Source organism: Neltuma alba, unplaced genomic scaffold, assembly GCF_004799145.2.
Source record: "Neltuma alba isolate B1F8T4 unplaced genomic scaffold, ASM479914v2 tig00004862_pilon, whole genome shotgun sequence".
Lineage (NCBI taxonomy): Eukaryota > Viridiplantae > Streptophyta > Magnoliopsida > Fabales > Fabaceae > Neltuma > Neltuma alba.
Window position 1 is genome coordinate 221003 of NW_021633885.1, and position 27172 is coordinate 248174.

Here is a 27172-nt window from a genome sequence, read left to right on the forward strand (position 1 = left end):
CGGGTATTATTGAACGGATGAGATGCGAAGCGGTGGCTGAGTGATTCCCAGAACCGTTGGATCAGGAGAGAGGGAACGGGTGTCGTTGGCGCTTACGCCTCTTCGGATCTTCTTTGCGTTTCTACGGTGGCACTGGCACCGGGTCGGCTACTTGCCTACGCATCACATCCAATAGCTGGATCTTCCAAATTCATCCACGCCCCTGTTGTCCACGTGTCTCCTTCTTCCACGCGGCACCATGTCCACGGTCCATCCTATCCCAATCAGACCTCTCCCTTCGCCCAGAGAATTTTAAATTCGTTTTCTCAATAAGAAATATTTTTTCTTGAGAAAATCTATGTTACGATTGGAATCTATCCATTGTTCTCATGGACCCCGAAAAATAACTTCCAGTATTTATATTTTATAACTCATTCATAACAAGGCTCGTTATATTTATACTGTATATATTATAAATGATAATGAGACGCGGAAATCATATTAAAAGGTTCGTGAATATATATATCGATCACTATACTCAATTTTATTGTTCTGATTTTGTATCTTTTTCAAAATAATATATAGATAATGTTATCTTTTAAAAATTTTGCATGATTCCTCTCGTATCATTATTATTTATAGCAGCTTTTTTTTTAATTTTAACATCATCATGCGAAAATTGTCGTCGTGTGCTCTGATCGACGATTTTAGAATTACTTCTCCAATCCTTAATATAAGACCTATTTAACTAATTTGATTATATTAAGGAAGTTAGGTAAGTTAGTTAATTATAATAAATGTGACACGTTTTTCCTAAAATACCATAATCATCTTCCTTAATACCCCTTCTCTCTTCTACTTGATTATGGTTGAGGGAGTATCCATAGGGGTAATTTAGAGAAAATTAATAAATATGATAAATGGATCTTATATTTAAGACCAAAACCAACTCAACAATTGGATCCTATATTAAGGACCGGAGGAGTATCATATAAAATATAGAGCAGGCAGAATGTCACGTCACGAACATGAATCTTAAGCTTACTTGCCATCAAACTGTCTCGAGTAAATATGTTTTATTGTTCCCTCAATCATATCGTTTTTCTTTGGGGCTAAATATTATGACCCTATCCTATTCTCAGAGGCAACCATAGGGAACAGTACATGGTTTAGCTTATGGGATTCATAATTCCACCAACACGCTGTAATGGATGAACAAGATGCAATTGGATTAAAAACAGAGCTCGATCGTTAGTGTGTTTTAACTTCCACATGAATATTACTACCTCCGATTCTTAATATAAAATCCTATTTGACTTTTATTTTGGTCTTAAATATAAGACCCCAATCCACTTTGTCTCTCATATTTACTCAATTTTTTCTAAGATAATCCTTCTAATAATTATACTCCTAGTTAATACACTTGATTAGCAAGGATATTTTAAGAAAGACAATACCTATTTAGGACAAATAACTAATTCAACTTATTTTTTTAATCTCCTTAAACTAGTCAACTGGCTCTTATAATTAGAACCGGAGGTAGTAGATTAGATTTAGATGCGTCTATTTGGTAACTACCGACTTTGCCCTTTTGTGGCTCCCAACTAAAGCTAAAATCAACCTTTCTGATGTCAGAGAGCCTTTTTTTTGCATTCTTCCTTTCCAGTCTCATGTCGCAAACGTCACAGGCAAACCAAAAACAAAAACATCATATAATCATAATTACTCCGACGGTATAGTTTTTCACCTCTCGTTTAATCTGCTTAAATAATTCACACATATACGTCACCCACTTTTCGAGCATTACCTAAAAGTTGAAACCAAAACCATTGCTTGCGTGAGAAGGAAAGGGTGAACAATGAACTGAACAGGAAGAGAAAATTAAAGCGTGGTGTTGTGAGGATATGAGCAAATTGAAGACGGTAAGCAAAGAGCATTTATCCCGAAGAAAAAAGTAAATGAAAAGAGAAGGAAAGTATCGTTGATTATGTTAAAAGAATGCGAATTATGCGGTAAAACCAGTGACTGAAGCTTCGCATCCAAACAAAGAGCCACAAGAAGAAAAGTGCCTCCTGTCCTATATACCTCACAGTACACGTTATAAAAATAGCAAGACCTTCCTGTTACGGCATGCTTTACTTGGTATTCTTATATTTGAATCAGCTTAAACTGCTATCCAAACGAAATTACGTACACAAAACAGCTTCTGTAAACAAAACGCAAAAATTACATGGCTTGGTTGAAAACGATGAGATAATGGCAAAAAGTTTAAGATGAGTTGTTGACAAGAGGGGCAGGGGAAAAGCTTTTGTCTTTATGTAGTGGCCAAGGCTGGCAACAAACATGGGGATGCGATCGAGCTATGGTCACTTTTAGGCGTCCATTTGCTTGTGAATATAATTCAAGATTTTGATTATTAATTAATAGGTTCTCGTCCATTCCTGCGGTATACATGCAGGCGCATGATATGCTACCACAATCCACTTTTGTTTTTTGAAACGAGTGTGTAATGTTATCTAATACAGGATATGTATCTTCTGTGATGCACAGAAAAACAATAAATTAAAAAAATTTGTTTTTATTTTTATCATATTTAAATTCTGTTGAGAAATGTGAAGAAATGTTAAAGGAATGAATAAAGATAAAGTCTTGCAGGGCCGAATAAATATGGGAGGGTTAACCTTGAATTTGGATCTAGTAGTCCTTAAACTTGGATTATTCGGTAGTGCAGCCAATACGAGCAGGAGTGTTGGCGCAAACTGACAACCTAGCTTAATAGTTAATAGTTTACTATCATGAAGGCGAAAACCGAACTCAATGTAACCCGGCCCAACATAGAGAAAAACAAGTTGGATTGAGATGGCCCACCAAGCACAGGGAATTAAATTATGCTTAAGATTATATTTGGAATCACAATTATAGACACTGTTTGTTTTACATAAGTCGAAATAAAACTCTTCTCTATTCAGTAAATTACTGTTAAAATTTCATTTATAAATTACTCATCTAGTCATAAATATAAAACCCTTTTTGTTTACAAAACAAAAAGAGTCTTATATTTAGAATTAGAGGAATATTTCAAACAGTCTTAAGATCTTAAGGAATGATGCTCATAGGGTTGCTAACTTACTACACTCAAACTTTCCCTGTTCCCATATGGTGTTTGAGTTGAATAGGGTGTTTGGGTAACCTCAAAAGTGTTATTGAAAAGCAATTTTTGTGTAAATCGAAATAAACCCTTTTACATATATATTTATTTGATACATTATAAAAATATTTTTAAAATTATGATTTTGTTTATACTCAAATATCCCCGAAACCAAACAAGCTCGTTTCCCAAACCAGCATGACAATTGACATGATCTCAAGTCAGCATAATAGCAGGAAGGTGACCTATAATTGGGCCAAACCTTGAGCATCAGACTTTGAGGTGGAGTTGCCTACAATTAAATTGGGCCTTAAAAATGATCTGAAAGGCGTCAGCCCCACAAAAAAATAAAAATGACATGTGTTTGCTTTTTATTATTATTTTTAATAATTCCGCAATCTTAATACAAATTTTTTCGTTACCATTACATCTCCATTTTCTCCCGTTAATTGACACATTAGCTCGTATTCTAGCATTTGGGAAACTACGGTCATGCATCTGGAGAACTTTCTTTTTGGAATGACTGTTAGGACTCTATACAAACAGGACTGGGCAAGGCAGGACCCTTATCCGATGTCCAGTCTAAAAAAATGAACGAGCTGAAAAATACAGCCTGCTGCCCCGCCCTACCCATGAAAAGCCCTATTAAGGGCTGGACAAATGCGGGCTGGGGAAACGGGCTTTTATACCCAACAAATCAATATACTATATTAATTAACTAATTATTTATCTTCCTCTAAATAATCTAATGTAACTTTATATTAAAATGACAACTTGGCTTTAATTTTGTTATTACTAATTAATATACTATGAAACTATTTTTTGTAGTAGCTAGGAGGAGTGAACTATGACAAAAAAATTGTTGTTTGTATATTTTATTAAACTTAATTATTTTTCTAGTTTCTAACTCTCAAAACCATTCAAAAATAAATAAGTATAATGAATAATGCAACAGTGCATTTGATTCAGGAAATAAATATGAGGCAAATAAAATATATATAAATAAAATAATATATATTTTTACGGGCAGGGCCAAATGGGCAGAGCAGCATACCATGCTTGATGCCCAGCCCAACAATTTGCCCAGTCCAAACATACCCAATAATTCTTTCAAGCCATTTTTTTTAGGGTGGGCTGGGTATTTTTTTGCGGGCTTAGGCAGACAACCGGACTTCATGAACACCCCTAATGACTTAACAGCTTTTGCGCCAAGAATTACTTTTAAAAGTTAGAAAGTTTGTATTTAAATGACAAATCAACCAAAAAAAACAAAGAAAAAAATTTCTTTCGGTTCTTAATATAGAATCTAAATGAAAAGTTGATCTTCATCAGATATATATAAAACTTATTTTATATATTTATCGAGTTTTTCTAAATTAACACTATTGATTTTTTTCATAACATTGATTTTTAAAATATTTAAGATATTTTAAAAAAATATCATATCAACTAATTTAACTAATATTTTTAATCTATTTGAATGAGTTAATTAAGCCTTAAATGAGAAGAGTAATAATTTTTTTAATTATTTTATATCTTGGTCATTTTGGGCGCAACCCATCTTGTGGGAAAAGTAATAATTTTTTTAACTATTTTGTATTTTGGTCATTTTGGGTACAACCCATCGTATTATTATCTTTTCGTCCGAAGGCCCAAAACTCATCCATCTCATTAGCATTAATTATTCCAGGAGAAAAAACTTATTATTATTCTTTAATTAATAAGAAAATAGGACAACGCGTATCGAAGTTTCACGCTCCAAAGCGTTGCTACATCGGAATTCGTAAGCAAGAAGAGAACCGATTCACGAAAGTATTTGTGAGAAATTCTTTGCTCTCCTCCGTCTCCCCGGATTAGTTCGTTTTTGTTCCTTCATCGCTTGGAGGATCACGATTTTGGATCTAGTTCGAAATGTTTAGATTTTGGTAATTATCTTCGCAAACCCTCGTGCTAGTTTTATCTTCGAGTTTTGATTCTTCTTATAAGGAATTTTCACCCTGTGGTGCCCTTATTGAGGAATGATTACAATCGCACCTGGAGGCCCTTTTGATGTAGCAAGCATACTTACCTTTGTTGCTCATGTATATTGCCCATTCGTGGATGATACTGACCTTGGTCCTTGAAGAGGACTACATATATTCTGTAACTTCCCCTTTCAAGCGGAATCATGTATTTGTTTGTGTCTTTTGGTTACGTTGATTACCTTAGGTTCTGTATATATCTGATTTTTTTAAAAACAAAATTGAATTTCTGTGCCCATTCTTCGTTTTGTTTTCGGATCATTATGAAAAATCATTGTTAATGCTATCCGCTTGGCATTGTTAATATACAAGAACAAGAGTAGAACAATTCTTGATGCTTTATTGTAGTTGTGGTGCCTTCGGTTTTCTTATTTGGCTCTGATGCTGAGACTGACACAGAGGGTGTATTAATTATAAAATGGCATGAACGAAAGATTCCCTAATCTTGATGTGCAATTTAGATTTTGGTTGAATAACATGTACTATGAGCGTTTTCTTGTTTACGCATAGGGGATCACCCGACAGACCATCTCAGCCGCGCCCCCAGGAAGGTTCTACTTCTACGCAGTCCTGGTATCCGCCATCTGTAGCGACCTCACCCGGTTCTTCTAGGCCTGCAACACCAAGCGGCACTTCCTCAAGCAGCTATGGTTCACAGAGACCTACAGAAAGATTGCAGTCTCCTTCGCATGTTTCTCCTGCGGAAGCTGCGGTAGTTATTGCTCATTTGAAGGACAAAAGGTAAGTTACTTAGTTACTGCTTCTTTTGAACAACGTTAGGTCACTTCTTTTTAGTTTTTCTAATTTGAAATTGAAAATGTGATTTGACTATAAAATTTAGATTTGCTTTATAATATAATATGAGGTCCAACTTTGTTTGACAGCCTTATTGTTAAGACTTCAGCGTTCATGGGGATCTTTGTTCTCTAAACCTCAATAGCAAAGAACTTGGTAGAAAATACAGTTCAAATTTGATTTTGCTGTGCAATTTACACTTTGGTTGCATCGGTGCAAGCAGTAAACATGAAAGGCCCAATATGTGCAATTTTTTAATTAAGCTTTGCCATTTGAAATGAAGTCAGTTATGGAGTCCATAACATATGTGTGTTTTGTATGTGAATATTTAGTCTTTCATGGATTTAGCAATTCAAAATCTTCTTAAACTTGTCTGTTTTCTTATTGAAAAACTTTATAAACTTTTTTTTTGGGGTGAAAACAAAATTTATAAACCTTGTCTGACTACTTTTATTCTTTAATCATAATTCCATTTGAGATCACAGGTTCTAAAGCTACCGTTATCATAAAGCAGTTCTTCTTTTCATTCTGTCAATGGATACTTATCTGAGTGGCCCTGGTGGCTTCACTTAGCATTCCTAGTAACTCTGATCATATGATTCCCTTCCATCTTTTAAGTATTGACTATCTTGTTTCTCTTTTTCACTCTTCATAAATTGTTCAGCGCTGATGAGCTACGGAAGCTTTTATCTGACAAAGATGCTTACCAGCAATTTTTACTTTCACTTGATCAGGTCAAAATTCAAAACAATGTAAGTTGCCTACTACTACCTCCATTGTATTTATGCTGGTTTATAAATTTAGAAATTTTCATTGTTAAATATATTTCATTCCCATTGCTCAATTGATTTGGAGCTGAATGGAATTTTAATAAAAATATTTAATTTTAATTCACCCAAAAAAAAAAGTTAATTTTATGGGATTGCTAAAGGTAGCCGGTAGGTGTGGATCCCAGATGGCCTATTCTAGATATCTAGCTTTCCTATTTTGGCGGCTGTTGATTTTTACTAATTTTGCTGTCATGCCTTAGATATAATGTAAGAAGCCGTTAGAAACAGTTGAGATGTGTTGAGCTTGCTTGACAATTGAATCCCATTGCAAATAAAATCTCCTGTTTGGCATAGAATGTATTGGAAAATGTAATAGAAGAGTGATTTTGTGGATTAAAAAAAAAAAAACTATTGTGTGTCTGAATAAAATATAATAAAAATGTATGATTACTGTTGGATAATGACAATGGTAACATTATATTATATGTTTCGATTTTGTGTGAAAGGAAGGGAATATGTTCTCACCTCTTTTACCAAATGAGCATAAGAAAACTATGGATTTTGGAGTCTTAGTGCCCTGTGTAAAACTTCTTTTAGTTGCATAAATTCTCGTGTAGGTTGGATTGTGTGTCTGCTCGTAATTTTAACAACTCTCCGTTCCTATTTGATCAGTTGAAAGACGAACTTTGCAAGGAGACTACACAGCTTGCAGGTGAGTGTGTACATACTTTGACCAGAGTGAGTTTACATATATTTGAACCCATCGTGTGTGGTGCTGGCTAGCAGTTGAATATTTGAGTGCTTTTTTATTGCTCTTTTTTCCCCACAATTACAGAGCAAAATTTGCAAAAGGAACCTTGTATTATGGAACTTAAAAATCAGGTAAGAAATTTTTTTGAATGTTTGACGGCACAAGAAATCTTTTGCTGACTGCTGTTATTCACCAACCCTAAATCACAAACTCTATCTTGTGCTAACCATTGAACATTCTGCTCTTCTCCTTTTGGGAACAGTGTAGAATAATTCGGACAACTGAGTTAGCCACTGCTCAGGAGAAACTAAATGAACTCGAGAAGCAGAGAGAACAAGCATTGAAGTTCAGTTCTCCAGCTTCTCTTCTTCAACAGCTTCAAGGTATGACATGAAATGATTTAACTCTAAAAGTCCTGGTGATAGCAAGATAGTTCATACTTAAATTATAATGCTGGGGTTCATGGATGTGGTAAATCTTTGATGATTTTGCAGAGGCTATGAGCCACACAGAAGAAGAATCTGAAAATCTGCACCAGCAACTCCTTGATAGAGAAATCGATCTTGGAACCTTCATGCAGAAATACAAGAAGCTTCGTACAAATTACCACAAGAGAGCTCTCGTGCATCTTGCGGCTAGAACATCAAATGCATGAGAGCCACCACGTAAGGGACATGCAAATTTAGAAAGTAGCTTCTTATTTGTTCGAGGAAATCGATGTGTGTGCATTTGTTTGTGGGTTTATTCGTCGCCATGTAGTATTCATCCTTTGGAGGTCATTGTCATCTTTGTTTACTCACGATTGAAATACTGTCCTTGATCAATGAGAAACGTTCGCATGTATAGCTTGAGAATTTTTTAGTTTATCTGTACCTTAGGTGACTTGCAAGCGATAAACAAATACGAGGCTGTATTCATTTGAAGCTAGTTTCATATAAAGTTTAGAAGCCGAATGGTGTTTTCTGTACTGTCCTTTATTTATCTATCGTATGTGATTTACGACCATCATGACTTTATATTAACCTTCTGTCACACCATGTCATGTTTAAATTTACTGTCTTAATTTTCAAAGAATGGACTTGTCAGGCTCAAAGGATTGTTGGGGAAGCAGCTACAAGTTCTAGAGCTTACCAACATCTCGTGGTGGCTAAACATTCATATGATGCTCTTTTCGTGTTGTTGTTAAACAGCTGTAGTAATACATTTCTTTTTGGTTGCTAACATAATTTTATTATTATTATTACTAGATGTCCACAGCCTATGATTAAAAAGTTAAATGAAAGTGTTCAAATTTGTTAAGAGAAATTAAGCGAAGCTGTGGTTCTCAGATCTTACGCACAAAGACTGAGAGCGGTCTCCTGAAAAATCTTGTTGGATTTCAAAGTCTGTGAAAAGACTAATGCTTAATAAACCTTTTATTCTTTTTCATGTCTTGAAAAGTCCAGTAACAATCGATCGCAGCTAGACGTGGCATATACCCGCTGAAGCTTAGCTATGTCCGTAGACGAAAAACCGGGACGTTCTCCAAAACAAATCATTGTTTCCATGGCAAAATGGGCTTCCAAGATTCAAGTCTGCTTAAATTGGGCATAACGCCCGTAAATACCTTGCCTTGCTCATCCGCCTATTTTGAAGTGCCCAAAAGAAGGCTAATTGACTAACCTCCCCACAATTTTCAGGCATTTCCCGAAAAGAGAGAGACGCGGGAAAAAAAAAAAATTGGGCAACAGAGCAAAAATATGTAAGACGCATAAATTTACCTTTTGTCAGTTGTCAGCGTCCGGTTCCAAAAGCCATTTCTTTTCATGCAAGTTTTCCTTCTAGACAATGCCATGAAACTTTGTTGACGAGCATCTGGTACTAAACGAGGCAGGCACGGCCAACCTCGGCCCAGAAGAACCCGATGACCTATGGCTTGTTTACAATCTCATAGCCCCAGGTGATGTCATCGCCACCCCAACCACCCGCAAAGTCCACCTTCAGTCCGCCAAGAACACTGCTTCCCGCGTGAATGTCACCCTCCACATCAAAGTCACGCACTGTGACTTATACAAAGAAAACTTCACCACAACCAAAGCTTGTAAATAATTTTTCAATCATAATTTATATAAGTATCTGAAAAAAATTTTATCATGACTTTATGAGTTTATGGCACCGTTTGGGTGACACCCTAAACCATGGTTTGGGTGATAAGTCACCCAAACACCCACTCAATTTGCACAAACCATGGTTTTGGGCCAAAACATGGTTTTGGAAAAAGCAAAAATTTTTTGCTTTTGGAGAAAAAAGGGAGAGTGTGAGACCCTATAGGATATGTATCTTGTTATTTTTTTATAAACATATTTTTTATAAACATATTTAATCTTATATTTTATAAATGTATATACATATTAATTATTTATTAATTATATTATCTTATGTATTATTAATTATGTTAATAAAAAATATACTATTAACAATTTTATTTCTTCAAATTAAAATATATCATAAAATCTATTTTTTTCTATAATTATCATATTAACTTTTGTCTCTTTTTTTTTAGTAATTTGTATATATAAAAAGTGTTTCTGATAACAACTATCCAAACACTCTCACTTCTCAAAATCACTTTTTCATAAAATCTATTATTCCCGGAATCTATTATCCAGAATCACTTTTCTAAACCACGGTTTAGGGTGTGTTTGGAAAAGTGATTCTGGAGAATAGATTCTGGGAAGAATAGATTTTATGAAAAAGTGATTTTGAGAAGTGAGAGTGTTTGGATAGTTGTTATCAGAAGCACTTTTTATATATACAAATTATTAAAAAAAAGAAATAAGTTAATATGATAATTACAGAAAAAATAGATTTTATGATATATTTTAATTTAGAGGAATAAAATTGTTAATAATATATTTTTTATTAACATAATTAATAATACATAAGATAATATAATTAATAAATAATTAATATGTATATATATTATAAAATATAAGATTAAATATGTTTATAAAAAAATAACAAGATACATATCCTATAGGCTCTCATACTCTCCCTTTTTTCTCCAAAAGCAAAAAAATTTTGCTTTTTCCAAAACCATGATTTTAGAGCCAAAACCATGGTTTTAGTTTTTGAGGGGGTGTTTGGATAGCATTTTGTGCAAACCATGGTTTGGACTTCCAAACCATGGTTTGTAAGTGCATCCAAACGGTGCCTATGTCGTGTTTTTAAACGCTTTTACAAATAGGCCCAATGTCAGCTCCCGCCCCTACGTCGCCTCCGGCCATTCCACACTCTCACCCTCGAGAGGAACAAGGCCGTCGAACTCCACAAGATTTGGGATTCCGACGCCTTGGATGCCTTGAGCGAAAGCTCTGAGAAATCTACAGTTGCTGATCTCGCTGTGCTTCTCTTTCAAAAGGATCGCGCGCGGCTTTGCTTGCTGGGAAGGAGGGTTAATAAGCCTCGTTCTACAATCGAAACTTCACCGGTCGCTAGAAAAGGAGATTCCTCATGCAACGTGTTCTTCCAGCGTGTTTTTAGTGCACGTGTGAAGCATGTCCATTTTAACACTATCAAGTGCGCGGTCATTGCGGCCCCTGCCTCGTGAAAGATGAATTTCCAGGGTTCCTGACCTCAGAAGTGAAAAGGTTGAAGATAAAGCCCACTGAAGACAACAAAGCTCGGGGGGCAAGGGTTTTACAGGAGTGCAGAGACGGGGACAAGGCAAAAATACGTGAGTTTGGTTAAATCAGTAAAAGAAGGGGGAGGGAAGGTCTTTGTGTACCCCACAATGCATGTCTCCGTAGAACAGCTAACTCGATTAACGGGTGTTGCTGCAATTCTGAGATTTCCCTTGCCCCATCTTCAACAGATGGATGATTGAAATTTTGGCTTCTAAATTAGCCTCCTGTTATCTGTTGCTTCCCTTTCCCCTTCAGTTGTTAGCTAAAGAGAAACTGAAAGGAGAGAGATTCTTTCCTCTATAATTCAGGCTTGTTTGTGTTTTGTTATGGCTGTTATCTTTGTATTTTCTGATTCGCTAACTTTCAGGGCGCGAATTTACAGAAGTAAAAATAACGTGAAAAGAGGGATTCTTTGTGGTCGGCATCACCCAAAGAGTTGCATAGCTAAAATGAAAGTTGAAGTTCACTCTGAAGATTAACCCCATTACAAACACACTATTCAAACACATTTCGGAGAACAATATCCACCACTATACGATATATTCCCTTTTGAAAAATAAACAAATAAAAGAGAAGCCACTGATCGGTGAATTTAAATTCAACAGAATGTTCTAGATTCCCTTTAGCAAATGTGGCTTCAAATCATTGCAATAAACCAGCCTCCCTAAGAGCTCCTTTATAGTCCTCAACGCTTTTTTCTCGGACCTGCACCCCCGTGACACCAAGAAAGTATGAATTGGATTACGCAAGATTCACAACTTAAATACCAAGTCGTAGTAGGAAAATTGCAGGCTCGACATTCTGTCGACACTGCACACAGAACAAGGTTCAATAAAATGAATACTGCCATTATCCATAACCATACCTCAGTTAAATGGGTGCCAAAGTGCTTCTCAATCTTCGCCATGAGATTTGCGTCCCTTTCACCACATATGAGGTTAAATACAGCCCCTGCGGATCACGTGAAACAAGCAGCAGAACAAGTTTCATATTTCAAATGAAAAGTTATGATTTAATGGAGACTGAAAATAAATGAAATTTTTCTTCACATTACAAGGATAAAGATCAGACTCTAAAAGACACATGCAGAGTTCTTGTGTAGTTCTAATAAGAAAAAGTTGACTAGATGCCTACCCTTGCGCCCAAAACGTCCAGCTCTCCCAACCCTGTGCAAATACACCTCATAATCGGGCTCTTGTTCACGAGTATACTCCGCAGTATATTTCAATGGAAGATCATAATTAATAACCAAATTAACCTGAACAGGAATAAAATGAAAGAATGTCATCACATTGAGAGACAGATAATAAGTGCAAAATGGAAAAATATACCCAGAAAGGTATGAGATAATAGAAGAAATCCAGCACCTGTTGTTGATCAAAGCCTCGGGCAAGAACATCAGTTGATATCAGAACTTGAGTCAAACCATCTCTGAACTCCTTGACAATCTTATCTCTTTCCTCATGCTGAAGAGCGCCTTGTATGGAAGTGACCTCGTAGCCCAAATCAGCGAGAGCTTTGTGCAACATGCTCGCACTATTTCTTGTGCGCACAAATATGATAGTTTGGCCCACATTCTCTCCTATTTCAAAGATGTAATCTTTGATCACTTCAATCTTAGAGAGTTCATCAAGGCAATTCACCCTGTATTGCTTCACTGCCTCTAAAGATAGCTCTTCTTTCTTTACAAAAAGTTGATTGTGATCCTTCTTAACCGTTCTCGAAACAAAATTCTTGACAATTTCATTAAATGTAGCAGAAAACAGAAGAACCTGAAGGGCAGACATACATACCACTGAAAAAGTCAGACCCTAATCTTAATTAATGCTGTAATAAACAAATGGGATAATCAGTAGTGTCTAAAATATCTCTTAGACAAGAATAGCAGTTATAAAATGACTTGAGTCATGTACAAGCCGACACAGAGACGCCTACATAAATAGTAAATACACCAAATAAAACGGTTATTCAAGCATAAACACTATAGTTCTTCACAAATAGTTAGCCTCAAATCTAACAACTATACTTCGGTTTCACTTATATTCAATTATTATACCTATTGGCATCAATCAGAAAGACTTTATCTTCACACGGATGCGGTAGAAGGGTGGGGGAAGCATTGTTATGTCAAACAATCCATAAGTTTTAGTTTTTGAATTAAAACTGTGTCTCAATGAAAAGGCTAATATATTGTTTTGCTTCCTGTATTGAAAGTAATTTACAAGTTCTAGCACGACAGAAAGAGTACTAGAGCTGCTGCACCTGAAAAGGTGTGCATAAGTGCCTCTAAACTAAGCGTCTTTTCATGTGTGGGCACATAATGGATGGGCATGTCATGCATCCGAGCAAGTACAGGAGAGAGGGTTCGACAAACCTGACACTTAGAATTGACTCTTTCTATATCTTTCATTATCCTCAAAGAATCATCTTTAAAACCATCCTGCAGAAGTAAAATGTCAATAATTAATAAAATGTAGGATCAATATATCAACATATAATACAAAAATCACAGCAAGTTGCACTATTCACAAGTTATTTACAATATGGTATATTTTTCAAACTCTGTGACTTACGGACCATCTAGTTGCACGTTTAATTCAACAAAAAAAAAAAAAAAATCCCCAGACATTAGACAATGTCCTTCTATCTCCACTGTACTTATTAATACGAGGTAACGGACGTTGAGCCAAGTGGTTTTACTAGAGAGGCATTTCATAGTTAAATGGCGTTGATGGTTATAAGAATAGAATGATCGGCATACAGCAATATTAATTTCCAATATACGGAAATATCACTAATCTCCACTGCGTTGCAATAATATGTACATCGAGAGTGATAGGAAATCGGAAAACCTAGTTTAAAGAACCATGAAGCTTCAAAATACGATAGAACAACATTAAATTTCACTAATGTACTAAACTTACCTCTGCAAGCATTTGATCAGCCTCATCAAAGACAAGAATGTTTAATCTGGCGGCACCAAGTTTCTTATATGACATCCACTTCTTAATTGTTCCAGGAGTCCCAATTACTACTTGTGCCATAATAGGTGCCCGTTTTGCTATTGGAATAGTATCTCTGCTGTCTGCTGGTATGGCACATTCTGAAGTAATCCCAGTGTATTTCCCCATCTTTCGAAGAACTTCCGTATTCTGGCATTTTCAGTAAACACTCTTAAACCACATACCACATTTTCCACAAAGAATGAAAAGCAAGGAACTTTACCTGAATAGCTAATTCTCTAGTTGGACAAATGCAAAGAGCTTGAGGAGCCCTCAGGTTCGGGTCAACACGACTTAGCATCCCAAGCACAAAACATGTTGTCTTGCCTGAACCGTTATGTGCCTGTGCAATCAGATCCTTAAAAGGAGGGCTCAAGATCATTGGCAAACTGATAGCTTGGATTTTGCTAGGCTTCTGAAATTTCATCTCAACATACAATCCTTTTAGCAACTCCGGAGTAAGATTCAAATCTTCAAAGGTGCTCGCCGAGGTATATGGAGTATCACCGGAAAAAACCTACATCAAAGTTAAAACTCAAGTTCCTTAGGAGGAAGTCCTGGCCCAGCACCAATAGCTACCGTTTGAAAAACAAATCGCATTTACCAGCCAATTCTTTTGTTTGGGGGGAGGGGGTAAAAAGGAAAGAAAGGGGAGCACGTTCGCGGTCCGGTAATTTCAAGATGCAGAACAGCTCGCAGAAACTAAGTGAAAGGTAGAAAATCATAAATTTAACCTGAATCTTAGTCAGTTTCTCAAAAGGGAGCCCTACCGGATGGCAGGAAATCCCGTAATTAGTTTTGATGGGATACAAGAGCACTTACGATGAAACAAAGTATAGCTATAAAGACTGTACCGCTTGAATGTTGGAGTCCTCCGGTTCGTCCAAGAACTTAGCAGTCTTCTTATTCTCGTCGATGGCTAATCCGTCAACGTTAAGCGAGGACACCGATGATGAACTGGAAGCGGGATTCGTTTCTGGTGGAACTTCTTCCTCAGCTTCATCAGCCCAACTTTTATGCTGGGTAGCCGCTGGTTTGCCCTCCGGAGGCGGAGTGGTGTTGGACGAGTCACCAGATGCTGATTCCGCCATAGCAGAGCGTGCAATATGCTAGCAGAGGACTGACCTTGGATCGAGAGAGAGACCGCAGAACCAGATTTGCGGGATTGCTTTTCCAACTTGTAAACTACAATAGTTGTAGCAACCTAGCAACAGGGTCCTAGACGTGGGCTCGGGTGAATTGCGACTTTTGCTGGGATAGCCCGCGTTTTTGTAATTATTCATATCTTTTGTGACTTCTTATGCGAATATCATCTTGCTTTCGCCTATAATAAAAATTACTCTTCCAGTCTTTAATATAAGACCTAATTGTTAAGTTGTTTTTTATTCTAAATATAAGATTCATTTATCATATTTATCAATTTTCTCTAAATTATCTCTATAGATACTCTCTCAATCATAATCAAGTAGAAGAGGAAGATGAGGTATTAAGAAAGATGATTGTGGTATTTTAAGAAAAACCTATCACATTTCTTATAATTAACTAACTTACCTAACTTCCTTAACCTAATCAAAATAGTTAAATAGGTCTTATATTAAGGACTAGATGTGTAATAAATATTACCTCTGTCCTAATTATAAAATCTCGTTTCTAATAGTGATTAACCGTGGACGGTTTATTTTCAAACGCAGTTATAGAAAGCAATTTTGCTGAAGATACTATTTGACATTAAAATGTGGACATTTTTCTTAATAAGAATGTGAGTCTTGATTTGTTATGTTATAAAAAGTTATTCCAATTCAAAATAGTGAATTGGTGGGTGTTTGCCTTCCTGGGAATGGATTAGCAGGGCCTGATCGACCGCGATGATGGGCTTCTAGTTGACTCTGCACAATGAATGGGCTGATGCTGCAGTGCATCCATCAATGGACCTTTAATTTTATAGAGAAAATGAGATTCATACTTCAGAGCAAAGCCTTTGAATTTGTAACACCTCTTCTTTTTATTAAAAAAAAGAAAAAGAAATCAGTTCATATGAGAAAGCTCAGCTATGACTATGATTAGCTTCTAGGGAAAACCATATTGAAGGTACCTATACTTTCTTTCAATTTTTAATTTGGTACCTATGTGTTTTTTTCTCTTTAATTAAACATTTAATTTTATCTTTTTAGCAACATTAGCTCTTATAACTTTGTTCTATTGATATTTTTAGTTTCTACATAAGGATTAATGATGTTAATAGAGGAAAAATAAAGATTTAGTTAAGAACAAAAAACACATAGGTACCAAATTGAAAATTGAAAAAAAGTATAGGTACCTCCACTATGGTTTTCCCTTAGCTTTTAATCCTGTTGCAAACTTTCTCGTACTCTTTGTTGAGTAAAATATATATATTTTTAAATTGTTGTTAAGTATTTCGATTCCAGTGATTTATCGGTAGCCTCTTTTTGTTAATAATCAGAAGCAATCTTTTAATTATATCAACGATGAAATAGGAAAAAAGTCTCCGTAAGTGGAGAAAGCAACGTTTAAAAAGCTTTATCTTTTAGTTTGGAACCAATTACATCAGATTCAAATTCAAATTATTTGATAATATTAAACGCTGAATGGTCATGTGAAAAATGTTAACGAGCTTGACATGATTAATAATAAAAATATCACATGAGATGAAAAGACAGATAATTATAGAGAGAATTACAATGAGATCTCATATTAAAAAAAAATTACAAAACAAGTCCCATAAGTTATTATTTTCTATTCTATAACTTGTTATTACAGGCTGCTTAAATTGTTATTAGACTTTTTAGTAGTTATTTTTCTTGTATGGGAATTGATTATAATTCTCTCATAATTATACCCCGCAAGTAAAGCTTTGTTTTTGGAAAAATCTTAACTACATGTTAGCATAAGATATGCGCAGACGGCGTGGTATGAATTGGACAATTAGTAGTACTACAATTTTATGGGGTTTATTAGCAGTGGTTGCCGCAAGAATCTTTTTTTTCCCCCTCTCGTACGTTTATTTTACTCCGTGACTGCTCAAGTGCGGAACTGCGGATAAACGCAAACTCACGAATACGGGATTTGATTTAATTGGCGTAAGCGAGGGTTAATAGTTTGAAATTCAAACCCAAAAGATTGCTTTTTCTTTATAACCAAAGCGTAAAAGTGGGAAGAGTGTTGTTGACCGTACTTGAATCTAATCCAACTGAACCATAACTCCCGCTTCAGCGTTGAAATTCCTTGAAAAACTAATACTCATTATTGTCAACCTCACAAATTAACTCTTCGAATTTAATGTTTTTATATTTTTAGTTAATAAAATTGTGTCAATTCACTCTTAAACTCGTAATAACTATAAACTCAATTAAACTTACAAGTTTATTTACCAAGTTTACCGTTTTTACTTTTTAAACTTACAAAATCGCATTAACTCGCTTTTAAACTAGTGTTAAATTTTTGAATTTGATTATATTTAGTGACTTTACATATAAATTTTATAGAAATTCCTTTGTTGAATGTGATAAATTATGATCATTGATGAATATAATTTTAATTATTTAAATGAAATTGTTCTCATTTTTTATATATTAATTATTTGATTCCATACTTTTTAATACCAGTTTATTAATAAAAGTAAACTCTTACGAGTTTACAATTCGAGTTTATTTCGTTCTCACGAGTTTGTTTAAACTCGTGAGTTTGACAACCTTGTTAATACTACCTCCTATCTTAAATATAATAACTAGTTAATTAATTTGACTAGATTAAAAAAATAAGTTAAATTAGTTATTTGTAACAAATATGTGTTGTTTTTCCTAAAATATCTATGCTAATGAAGTTTATTAACTAGAAGCCTAGAACTACCATTATTAGAAAGACAATTTTAGAAAAAGATGAATAAATATGAAAGACAAGATGAATTGGGGTATTATATTTAGAACCAAAATAAAAATTAAACTAAAAATATATTTATTTTTTAAAACAGTTGGTATATGTTAGATGTTTTATAAAATTATAAGTCTAGTAAATATATATAATCAGTAAAGATATTTAAAAAACATATAATATATATTTATTATAAATAATGTTAATATATTTTTTTAATCTACTCAGATGAATTAACAAACTTTTATATCATAGTAGTATTATGAAAGAGGGAAAGTGCCTAAATACCTGTTTACGCGCTGGCCGTGCGTACTAATGATTTTAGGGGCAAAAGTAACTACTAACTACGGCGAATATCACTGAGAATAACCCGAGGTGGTATGCCAGAAGAAGTTTTATCGACACGCGCGCGCACGGGAATGAATCTAAACGGGTGTTTTCTTGCGATGAATAAACGGAAGTAATTATTGCACATTCATTCCTTCTTACACGCACATAAAATCAATAAATGAACTGCATGGTATTCACTGTTTGTAAGTAATGCATGTGTGTAAATAATTTGATGTCGTCTCTCAAAGAAATAAACCTCCCAATTTCATAGGTTTTTAGGTAAACACAACAGGAATTTATGACTCTGATACTGATAACTCTAATCCAAAAGACATCAAATAAAGGCTAGATCTAGTGATTCTTATTAGCTAACAACTCATCCCGTGCACAGCAATCAATCAGAGACTTGAAGTGATCTATTTGGAAAAGATATCATTATTGGATCTGATGCTTGTTACTATCACACTAAGAATGTTCAAATATTACCTAGAGGAATTAGATATAAAAATTTCTATTACTTTTTGTATTTCAAATACTCAATACCAATAGATTGTTATACCATTTAGGCTATCTAATCCCTCTAGGCAGTATCTGAAAATTCTTAGTATGGTAATAAGCATCAAATCCAATAAAATATGATATGATACATAAGACTCAAATAAAATAATAAAAAATAATATATGTCTCATATAATATGAAGTAAAATAAAAGATAACGATTGAGATTAAAATTGAATGAAATATATTAAAAAAATTGTGTGGAGGATTACTTGTTACTCAAAATTATAAGGAATTTTGAATTACGCAGTCAAGCATCATATAGCTTTTCAACACGGCAAGTAGTTAAAATTAAATCTTTATCTGCACGCTCTTCCATTTTCATTCGGATCAACCTTAGTGTATCCCACTCAAGCTCAATTTTACGGTCTAAGGCAGCTCTAGGCGGTTCTAAAAACTAATGAAATGGCGGGGGCATCCGCAATTTTGCGGGTAGGTTCGAAGTGGGAGCGTGCGCGTCACTCGCACAACGGCCACGGCGAGTGAAGCCCCGAGCCCCCAAGGGTCAAAAAAGGCGTGCTCGCCGCTGGGGCCTGTGTGCATGGGATTAATGACTTTTACGTTTTTCCCCGGGCCACGTGGAAAAAAACAAAAAGGCCCCACACTCTCGACGGGTTTTGATATCACAACCCCCTCGACTTGCTCTTCCCGGTCCTTTCTTTTTTTGATTTTTTGTTGATAACTTGTCCTTTCTTAATTTTTGTTGAGGCAAAGAACAATCATGATTGCATATCCTTTATTTATTTGCTCTTCATTTTCAGCGTTTTCAAATTACTGTAATTAAAATGAATTTTCAGCATGAAATTCCACAAGCAGTTTAATTTTTTAATGAAAAATAATGACATTTCCACTGTGATAATCACAAGTCAAAGAGAGCTTGAGCGATGCAGGAAGGACTTGAGAAAGCACTGTAGATTAGATAAACGAATGTCGGGTGACATTAACCGGTGGTGGTCAGCCAAATACTATTATTAAAGATCAATTTTGTTTCCCTTTCCTGATCCTTGATTCCCTTTCTATCTGTTCCTGATTCAACATAACCATTTGATTAATATTTCCCGTTTTCGTCATATCTTTTTTATTCTTGGGATGCGCAAAATACTTGTTGCCAATTTCAATCGGAGTTCGTGCAAACGAAAATTCACACGAAAGTTATCAGTCAACCACTCGGTTAGATCCTCTTTTTGACCATTCGCAAATAGTAGATTATCCTCTAATGAACATTGAACAGCAACAACTGTGATATATTTTGGAGCACAGGAGTATTTAGTCTATACATGAGGGAGGATAACAAATAAAAGGCGAGCTTAGAGTGCAAATTGAACAATTGGAGCCTTTAATATATAGCATTTGTTTTTTGAGATGCATTTTTTATAATGATAATTATTACTCCTCCGGTCCTTATTATAAGACCCAATTTGACTTTTTATTTGGTCCTAATTATAAGACCCAATCCATTTTCTCTCTTATATTTATGCATTTTTTTCCAAGATAATCCCTCTAATAATGATAGTTTTAGCCAATATACTTAATTAGCAAGGATATTTTAGGAATGACAACACTTATTTATTATAAATAACCAACTTAACTTACTTCTTTAATCTCCTCAAATAAGTCAATTGGGTCTTATAATTAGGACCGGAGGAGTATTATAAAGAACAGGGGTTTGTGAGATCACTTCTCTCCATAAATTTGAGGCAAAAATTAACCGACGGGTCATGACTCATGAGACATTATCATCAGTGGTTGTGGAAGTCTGTAATTTTCTTTTTAGGGGCGTCCTTGTTTTTATTTTATTTTTCTTCAAATAATGACGAACGTCTTTATATACGCTGGCACCCAAAGCTTCGGTCCCGTGGTTAATCTATTCGGAGCCGGCTGATCAACAGTATCGCCCAGCTCTGCTGTCCTGGGACGCCGCTCTCTCTCTCTCTCTCTCTCTCTCAATGCCTAAAACGAAGCATCGAGTCCATCATCCCCAGACCCCCTAAACTTATCTGAGGAAGCCTCGAAAGCACCGAAAATGCGGTGTTTTCTTTCGTTGTTATTGGCCGTAGCCTCCTTACTGTTGCCGGTATCGGTAGTATACAGTGGATTGCCGAGGAGTTTTCTGTCTCTTGAACGGGTTATTCCTCTTGGCCATCAAGTGGAACTGGAAGTACTCAGAGCACGTGACAGAGCCAGGCATGCTCGAATCTTGAAAGGCGCGGTAGGCGGTGTAGTCGACTTCTCAGTCGAAGGGACCTCCGATCCTTACTCCATTGGGTACGGGTAATTATACCTTCCGGGTTCTCCTAATTTCTCGTCGGTTTAAATGCACGTGCATTTATTGGTTTGTTTCGAGGTGCATTAAGTTTGAAGACTCCTTTCTTTGTTTATCCTATTTTTCTTCCTCTTCTGGCAAGCATTTATTGGTCTTTATGTTGCATTGGCCTCTTTTCGTTCTCCAAGTGGCGGCGGAGAATGCTGCGAACGTTGAAAAGAAATAAAAAGATGCAGATCGAATTTGTTCTGTTATAATTTTTGTATTGTATTCGGTTGGCTAATGGGTTCTTCCGGTCTCTCTCCTTTCGTAATTTGTAAATCTTTGTTCTTGATTGTTTCCGTGTCTTTTTCTATTAACAACTGATTCACTTGCACCCTCTGTTCAGAGTTAACGTTAACGAATTACGAGTATTTTATTCTTCTAAGATGAAATAATATTGGGTTTCTTGTTTAGGCTGTACTTTACGAAAGTGAAGCTGGGCTCTCCTCCAAGAGAATTCAGAGTCCAGATTGATACTGGAAGTGACATATTGTGGGTTGCTTGCAATGCGTGCAGTGATTGCCCTCGATCTAGTGACCTGGGTGTAAGATTCTGATGCTTGTTCTTATTCATACTGATGGTATCTTGGGAAATCAAAATACACTTTGGCACTTAATACCTTTCTTTTGTTGTTTATGTTCTGCAACCTACAGATTGAGCTCAATTTCTTTGATACAGCCAGCTCATCCACGGCCATGCAAGTTTCCTGCTCTGACCGAATTTGTACTTCTACGTTACAAAGTTCTGGAACTGAATGCTCCCCTCAGATTAATCAGTGCAGCTACACTTTCCAGTATGGAGATGGAAGCGGGACATCAGGTTATTACGTATCTGATCTGATGCATTTTGACATGATGCTGGGACAATCTATGATTGCCAACTCTTCAGCTAATGTGGTTTTCGGGTGAGTCCTTATCCTCTTTATGTAGAAGATGTGCGCCTGTCATTTCTAGATGTTGAAGCAAGATTAAGCTCAGGAGCAATCATCATGGGATTGAGAACAAATAAATTAAAGACGAAAGTTGGATGGATGGAGTTCAGAGAAGCCTCGCCTTTTAAACATCACCAACTACTTTGCACTTGACAAAGACTACAGGCCAAATATTGTTGGCTAATTGTTTGAAATTCTGCATCAAACTAATATAAATTTTAAAATTAGCATTTATGTTTAGTGCGGAGTTACAGGGAATGGGAGAAAATAGAGAAGGGAGGGGTGAAGTTGGCAGTGTTTGTTTTGTCAATTGGTGGATTTTTGAGTAAAAGGGTGAGAAAAAGTAAATAAATGAGGTTGATTAAGTTGAGCACCTTATTCGTTTGTATCTGTTTGCTCTCTCTCTCTCTCAATTTTGATGGTTTTTTCTGGTACAGGTGTAGCACCTATCAATCAGGAGAATTGACGAAGTCGGATAAAGCCGTTGATGGAATATTTGGGTTTGGCCCTGGTGCTTTATCTGTTATCTCACAATTGTCATCACGAGGTGTCACACCCGGGGTCTTCTCTCATTGCCTAAAAGGAGAAGGCAGTGGAGGAGGCATATTAGTTCTTGGTGAGATTTTGGAGCCAAGTATTGTTTATAGCCCACTTGTCCCATCACAGTATGTCCTCTTTTACCTACTTGCTTTCATGTTTTCTTTCTCCGGATGCTATTAACAATTTTTTCCTTGTATTCACTTCACATTCGTTGAAGGAAATGTATGACAAATGTATTGCTGTAGCAAATCATGACGACACTAAAAAACTTGTTTAATACTCTAACATAATCTCTTTGGAATATAGCAACATGTTGTAGCGCTACTATGAATAACAGAAAATGAAGGATCAGGATCACCATTTGATCGGTTGGAACTTGATAGATCTATTTGAGATGTGTGGCATTTTATCTGACTTGTTCCTTTACGCAATCCCAGGCCCCATTACAATTTAAATCTTCAGAGCATTGCTGTCAATGGACAACCCCTTCCCATTGATTCAGCTGTGTTTGCAACATTTAACAACCAAGGAACTATAATTGATTCTGGTACAACATTGGCATACTTTGTTCAAGAAGCATATGATCCTCTTATTAATTCTGTAAGTTTTTTTGTTTCCCATTACGATTTTGAGACATTATATTGCAGTTGGTACATAAGATTCCGTGATATGATCACCTTTCTCTTCACATATCTCTTTAGAACAAAAAATGTTGCATGCCCCTTTTCACCATTACCCCGTAATAAAACAGGATCTCCTCAAAATGAGTAATAAAAAGTTTTTCTGTCTGAACCAGGAAACTAGGCTGTTAATTTGAGGTTTTCATCATTTTGCATGAGTTCCAATAAAATTGAAAAACAAATCTCCATAACAGTTTGAATCTCAGTGATAAGTCTTCTGTGTGGTTCTTATGCTTGTATTTCCTCATTATGCTTAGCAAGCTGCTTACCTCCTTTGTCTTGTGTCTACTTTTCCTTTAACATGTAGCTAGATAGATCACATACTGATGGCTTGTTTGTGTCCATTGAATCCATATGGGTCCTATATCATTTATCTAATATCGCGTTTTTATGGTGTCTGGTTTTGGTAAATCCCATTTTCCTTAGATCTTTAATTGTAACTGTTTTTCATTTAAAACATATTCGTGATTTAATGAAGGTTCTTATGTCTTACAATGGTTAAGCCATTGAATATCATATTGAGGTTTTTATCCGATTTCTATACAATATTTTCAAAACAGACTGGGGAAGGAGGCACAAAAATGCTGGAATAAATGCTGTCCTGATTTCTAAAGATCTATATGAAATCATAGTGACCTTACTTTCCCTTGTACTATGTCTTGATGGATTTGTAGATCACTGCTGCTGTGTCACAATCAGCAAATCCCATTATTTCAAAAGGATACCAATGTTATCTGGTCTCAAGCAGGTTGATTTCGGACTTGATATTTGCAATGAGCTTTTGTCCTTTTAAGACTACTGGAGACTCATTATAATTTTTTCTTGTGGCTCACTCAGCATAGGTGATATATTTCCCCTAGTCAGTTTAAATTTTGCAGGCGGGGCATCCATGGTTTTAAAACCCGAACAGTACCTTATTCGTTATGGTTTCCTTGTAAGTATACCCATCTACTTTGGTAGATTCTTGCATTTTTTCCGACTTAAGGGAGAGCTATTATTTTTTATTTTGTCACTGGTTATACTCTGATGTGCCACTTTGCTGTGAAAGGATGGTTCTGCAATGTGGTGTAGTGGTTTCCAGAAGGCACAAGAAGGGGTTACAATTTTGGGAGGTAAGACCCTCTAGGAGATTAATTAAACAAGATGAGTACTTTTTGTCATTTGAAAACTTTTATAAATTGTCATTTTAGTAAATAGTAAACATATATATAGTCCTGACTTTGGTAGGTTGTTAGGAAGAATCTTATTTGACATGACAGGGTATTTCTGGTTTTTACTCTGATGGAATGGGACTTCAAATTATGATCCGTAAAAGGGTTTGATTGACTGATTGTTATAATCCAATACTTCTGGTCTGATGTCTATGTAAAAGCTATATTGATAAAGTTGACTTCGTTTTGACTTGAAAATGTATTCAATGAGCATGATACTCAGATGTTTGCCTACTTCAGTCTTTTCAAAGTATTGGGTTGATGAACCTTCTTGTCTCCTCGTCTTGCAGATGTTGTCCTAAAAGATAAGATTTTTGTCTATGACTTGGCTCATCAACGAATTGGGTGGACAAACTATGATTGTAAGTTCACCGGATCAACTCTCTCTTTAAACCGGGAATTATTATCTCCATTCACGCATTAATTAAAAACTGCTGCTCAGGCTCCTTGTCTGTAAATGTTTCCCTGACCACGAGCAAGGATGAGTACATCAATGGAAGAAAGCGGAGCGCAAGTAGCTCACAGATGGATACTCTCACCAATTTGCTACCTGTTAGTATCGGCATTCTTATCGCGTACATACTAGTTTTCATGGAGTCGTGATGTTGATCCCACATTCAAGAGCTCATTCTTTTTTCACTGACCTTTGAAAGTTACGCTGGGTTGGCTGATCTTTTATTGATTGTCGGCTTCCCCTTCTGTTGTGTATTTATCATATTCCACTTCGGCTTGGCATGCTCGCTAACGGGAGCATCTTCCATTCTTCTAACGAAAATCCGGATCTTCCATTGTAAATGACTAGAGGGGCTCTGTCGAGGATGAGAACTTCCAAAGTTGCATATTATCCCTGGAGTAGATAAATTTGTACTGTTTCTGTAGTCCATATGTGATTCATTGTGAGGGCTGAGAGCAATTTAATGTGATTTAGTACTGGCCATAGGATACACAAGGTATATAGGAATCTCGTGTGCTGATGTTATCATGGATAATGTTCTGGATAGTTAATTACAAAATGGATAAGTTGTCTGTTGAGCGACACTGATCACTTTTACGGGTCAATTTGATTCGAACTACATGTTGAAGCAGTCGGTCCAGCTAGATTAGTGACTCTTGTTCAGCAAAATTTGACGAACTGTGCCTTGCGATTCAGTCTATAATTAACGTCGAGACCCCTGACCCTGCATTTAAACTTTCAAGGTCCCGTTTTGAATTACTGGCAAGCATGTCTTGCTCAAGTGAAGATAAAACTTCTTTTATAAATTTATTTCATATTCCTTAATACTACTTCCGATCCTTAATATAAGATCTTATTTGGCTTTTATTTTGGTTTTAAATATAAGACTCCAATCTACTTTGTTTCTCATATTTACTTAATTTTTTTTCAAGATAGTGTTTTTAATAATTATAGTTCTAGTTAATACACTTGATTAGCAGTGATATTTTATAAAGAAAACACTTATTTAGACAAATAACTAACTGAATTTATTTTTTTAATCTCCTCAAATTAGTCAACTGGCTTTTATAATGAGGACTGGAGGTAGTATAAATTTTGGGTAAACCAAAGAGCAAAAACGTGGAGCATAATATAATGTGACCAGAGAAAAAAGCATTATCAAAGTAATTATAAAATGTAAACTTCCAATTTCCACGATAATACCTTCTTTTTTTTTTTTTTTTATCGCTCTCTGACCGTAATTCGTGCAGAACATTTTGATTTGGGCAGCGCACCTGCCAAGGAACGGGGGTCAGGAAGAATGCCGTGAGGCGTGAGCGTTGATTCAGTTATGAAGTTTTTGGCCGCGGGTGAGAGTCCCGCCAATAATCCTGTCCTTCCTTTTCAGGTTCATCTTTCCGTCACTCGCCTGTTCTACCCACGCGCCCGTCCCCGTCACTGTCACCGCAACAAAACTCGTTTTTTTTATTCTTAAAAAAAAGATGATGATGGTGGGGGGTCGACGGGTCGCGGTGATTCTAAGTATCTGATAAATAACGAGCTTGACGTAGAGCCGTGCTTCACACGATTGGATCTATGATACTCTCTGTATTAAATATAAGATTTATTTTATAATATAATTATATTTAAGACTAAAAGAATGTTATTTGTTATCTCAGGAGAGATAAATAATAATACTATTATTTATAGTTTTGGATGGTAATTTTTTTATAAATCCATTGATATATTAATCGATGTTGAACTTTTATATTTTATTTTTTAATTTTTAATGACTCTCCCCCCCCGTCCAACGTAGCGTGGGCCAAAAAAACAATAATGGTGTTTTTTTTAAAAAAAAATTTCTTGGGATTTTTCGTTGAATGTTTTTATTTTCATTGAATTGTGTCTTTTTGAGTTTGGAAACACCCATAAATACTTTAAAAAGTATTTTTTTTAGTAAGTTGAGAAAAAACTCTTATCATATATTTATAGCAAACTCTGTAAAATTACTTTTAAAAAGTTAATTCAAATATCCGTTTAAGTTACATTCCCCCTGCTTGACGGTTTCATATATGACATAAAAAAGTGACTTTTACGACAAGGGTATTTTCTCAAGTGAGTTAACACTTAACGACTACTGCAGAAAGTTTCCAGCCGCTTCCAATA

General features: G+C 35.6%; 3 protein-coding genes and 1 pseudogene across 5 annotated transcripts; 3 read left to right on the forward strand and 1 right to left on the reverse strand.

The window, feature by feature from the left end:
* The first annotated feature begins 4857 nt into the window (after positions 1-4857).
* Positions 4858-8441, forward strand: LOC114745955 (vacuolar protein-sorting-associated protein 37 homolog 1). Of its 2 annotated transcripts, XM_028934135.1 has the most exons (7): positions 4858-5052; positions 5659-5889; positions 6608-6695; positions 7386-7425; positions 7549-7595; positions 7727-7847; positions 7959-8441. In XM_028934135.1, exons 1-7 carry the CDS (start codon positions 5039-5041, stop codon positions 8117-8119), a joined length of 702 nt encoding a protein of 233 aa, XP_028789968.1. In that variant the 5' UTR covers positions 4858-5038; the 3' UTR covers positions 8120-8441. The 2 variants fall into 2 exon arrangements, with proteins under 2 accessions (XP_028789968.1, XP_028789967.1); XM_028934134.1 differs by lacking the exon at positions 4858-5052 and having other exon boundaries at positions 5059-5889.
* A 576-nt stretch (positions 8442-9017) lies between these two features.
* LOC114745961 (protein PELOTA 1-like) lies at positions 9018-11229 on the forward strand (annotated as a pseudogene).
* Positions 11230-11537: 308 nt separating this feature from the next.
* LOC114745926 (DEAD-box ATP-dependent RNA helicase 38) lies at positions 11538-15310 on the reverse strand. The gene is made up of 8 exons (XM_028934100.1): positions 14986-15310; positions 14355-14648; positions 14054-14281; positions 13504-13569; positions 12497-12901; positions 12264-12387; positions 11995-12080; positions 11538-11834 (listed from the first exon to the last, which is right to left on the reverse strand). The coding sequence occupies exons 1-8, from the start codon at positions 15220-15222 to the stop codon at positions 11772-11774; spliced, it is 1503 nt and encodes a 500-aa protein (XP_028789933.1). The 5' UTR covers positions 15223-15310; the 3' UTR covers positions 11538-11771.
* A 5482-nt stretch (positions 15311-20792) lies between these two features.
* On the forward strand, positions 20793-25618 carry LOC114745927 (aspartic proteinase-like protein 2). Of its 2 annotated transcripts, none has more exons than XM_028934101.1 (10): positions 20793-21177; positions 21626-21755; positions 21865-22115; positions 22580-22807; positions 23120-23282; positions 24037-24110; positions 24200-24296; positions 24411-24474; positions 24864-24935; positions 25016-25618. In XM_028934101.1, the coding sequence occupies exons 1-10, from the start codon at positions 20930-20932 to the stop codon at positions 25174-25176; spliced, it is 1488 nt and encodes a 495-aa protein (XP_028789934.1). In that variant the 5' UTR covers positions 20793-20929; the 3' UTR covers positions 25177-25618. The 2 variants fall into 2 exon arrangements, with proteins under 2 accessions (XP_028789934.1, XP_028789935.1); XM_028934102.1 differs by having other exon boundaries at positions 20793-21171.
* The last annotated feature ends 1554 nt before the right edge of the window (positions 25619-27172 follow it).

Coding starts and splice junctions, on each gene's coding strand:
- LOC114745926 (XM_028934100.1), bottom strand. CDS start 15,222: ATGGCGGAATCAGCATCTGGTGACTCGTCCAACACCACTCCGCCTCCG. Junction 14,282..14,354: donor CTAGAGAATTAGCTATTCAG/GTAAAGTTCCTT, acceptor TGAAAATGCCAG/AATACGGAAGTTCTTCGAAA. Junction 12,388..12,496: donor GAGGCTTTGATCAACAACAG/GTGCTGGATTTC, acceptor ATTCCTGTTCAG/GTTAATTTGGTTATTAATTA.
- LOC114745927 (XM_028934101.1), top strand. CDS start 20,930: ATGCGGTGTTTTCTTTCGTTGTTATTGGCCGTAGCCTCCTTACTGTTG. Junction 21,178..21,625: donor CCTTACTCCATTGGGTACGG/GTAATTATACCT, acceptor TTTCTTGTTTAG/GCTGTACTTTACGAAAGTGA. Junction 23,283..24,036: donor ATGATCCTCTTATTAATTCT/GTAAGTTTTTTT, acceptor ATGGATTTGTAG/ATCACTGCTGCTGTGTCACA.
- LOC114745955 (XM_028934134.1), top strand. CDS start 5,633: ATGAGCGTTTTCTTGTTTACGCATAGGGGATCACCCGACAGACCATCT. Junction 7,426..7,548: donor GGAGACTACACAGCTTGCAG/GTGAGTGTGTAC, acceptor CCACAATTACAG/AGCAAAATTTGCAAAAGGAA. Junction 7,596..7,726: donor TTATGGAACTTAAAAATCAG/GTAAGAAATTTT, acceptor TTTTGGGAACAG/TGTAGAATAATTCGGACAAC.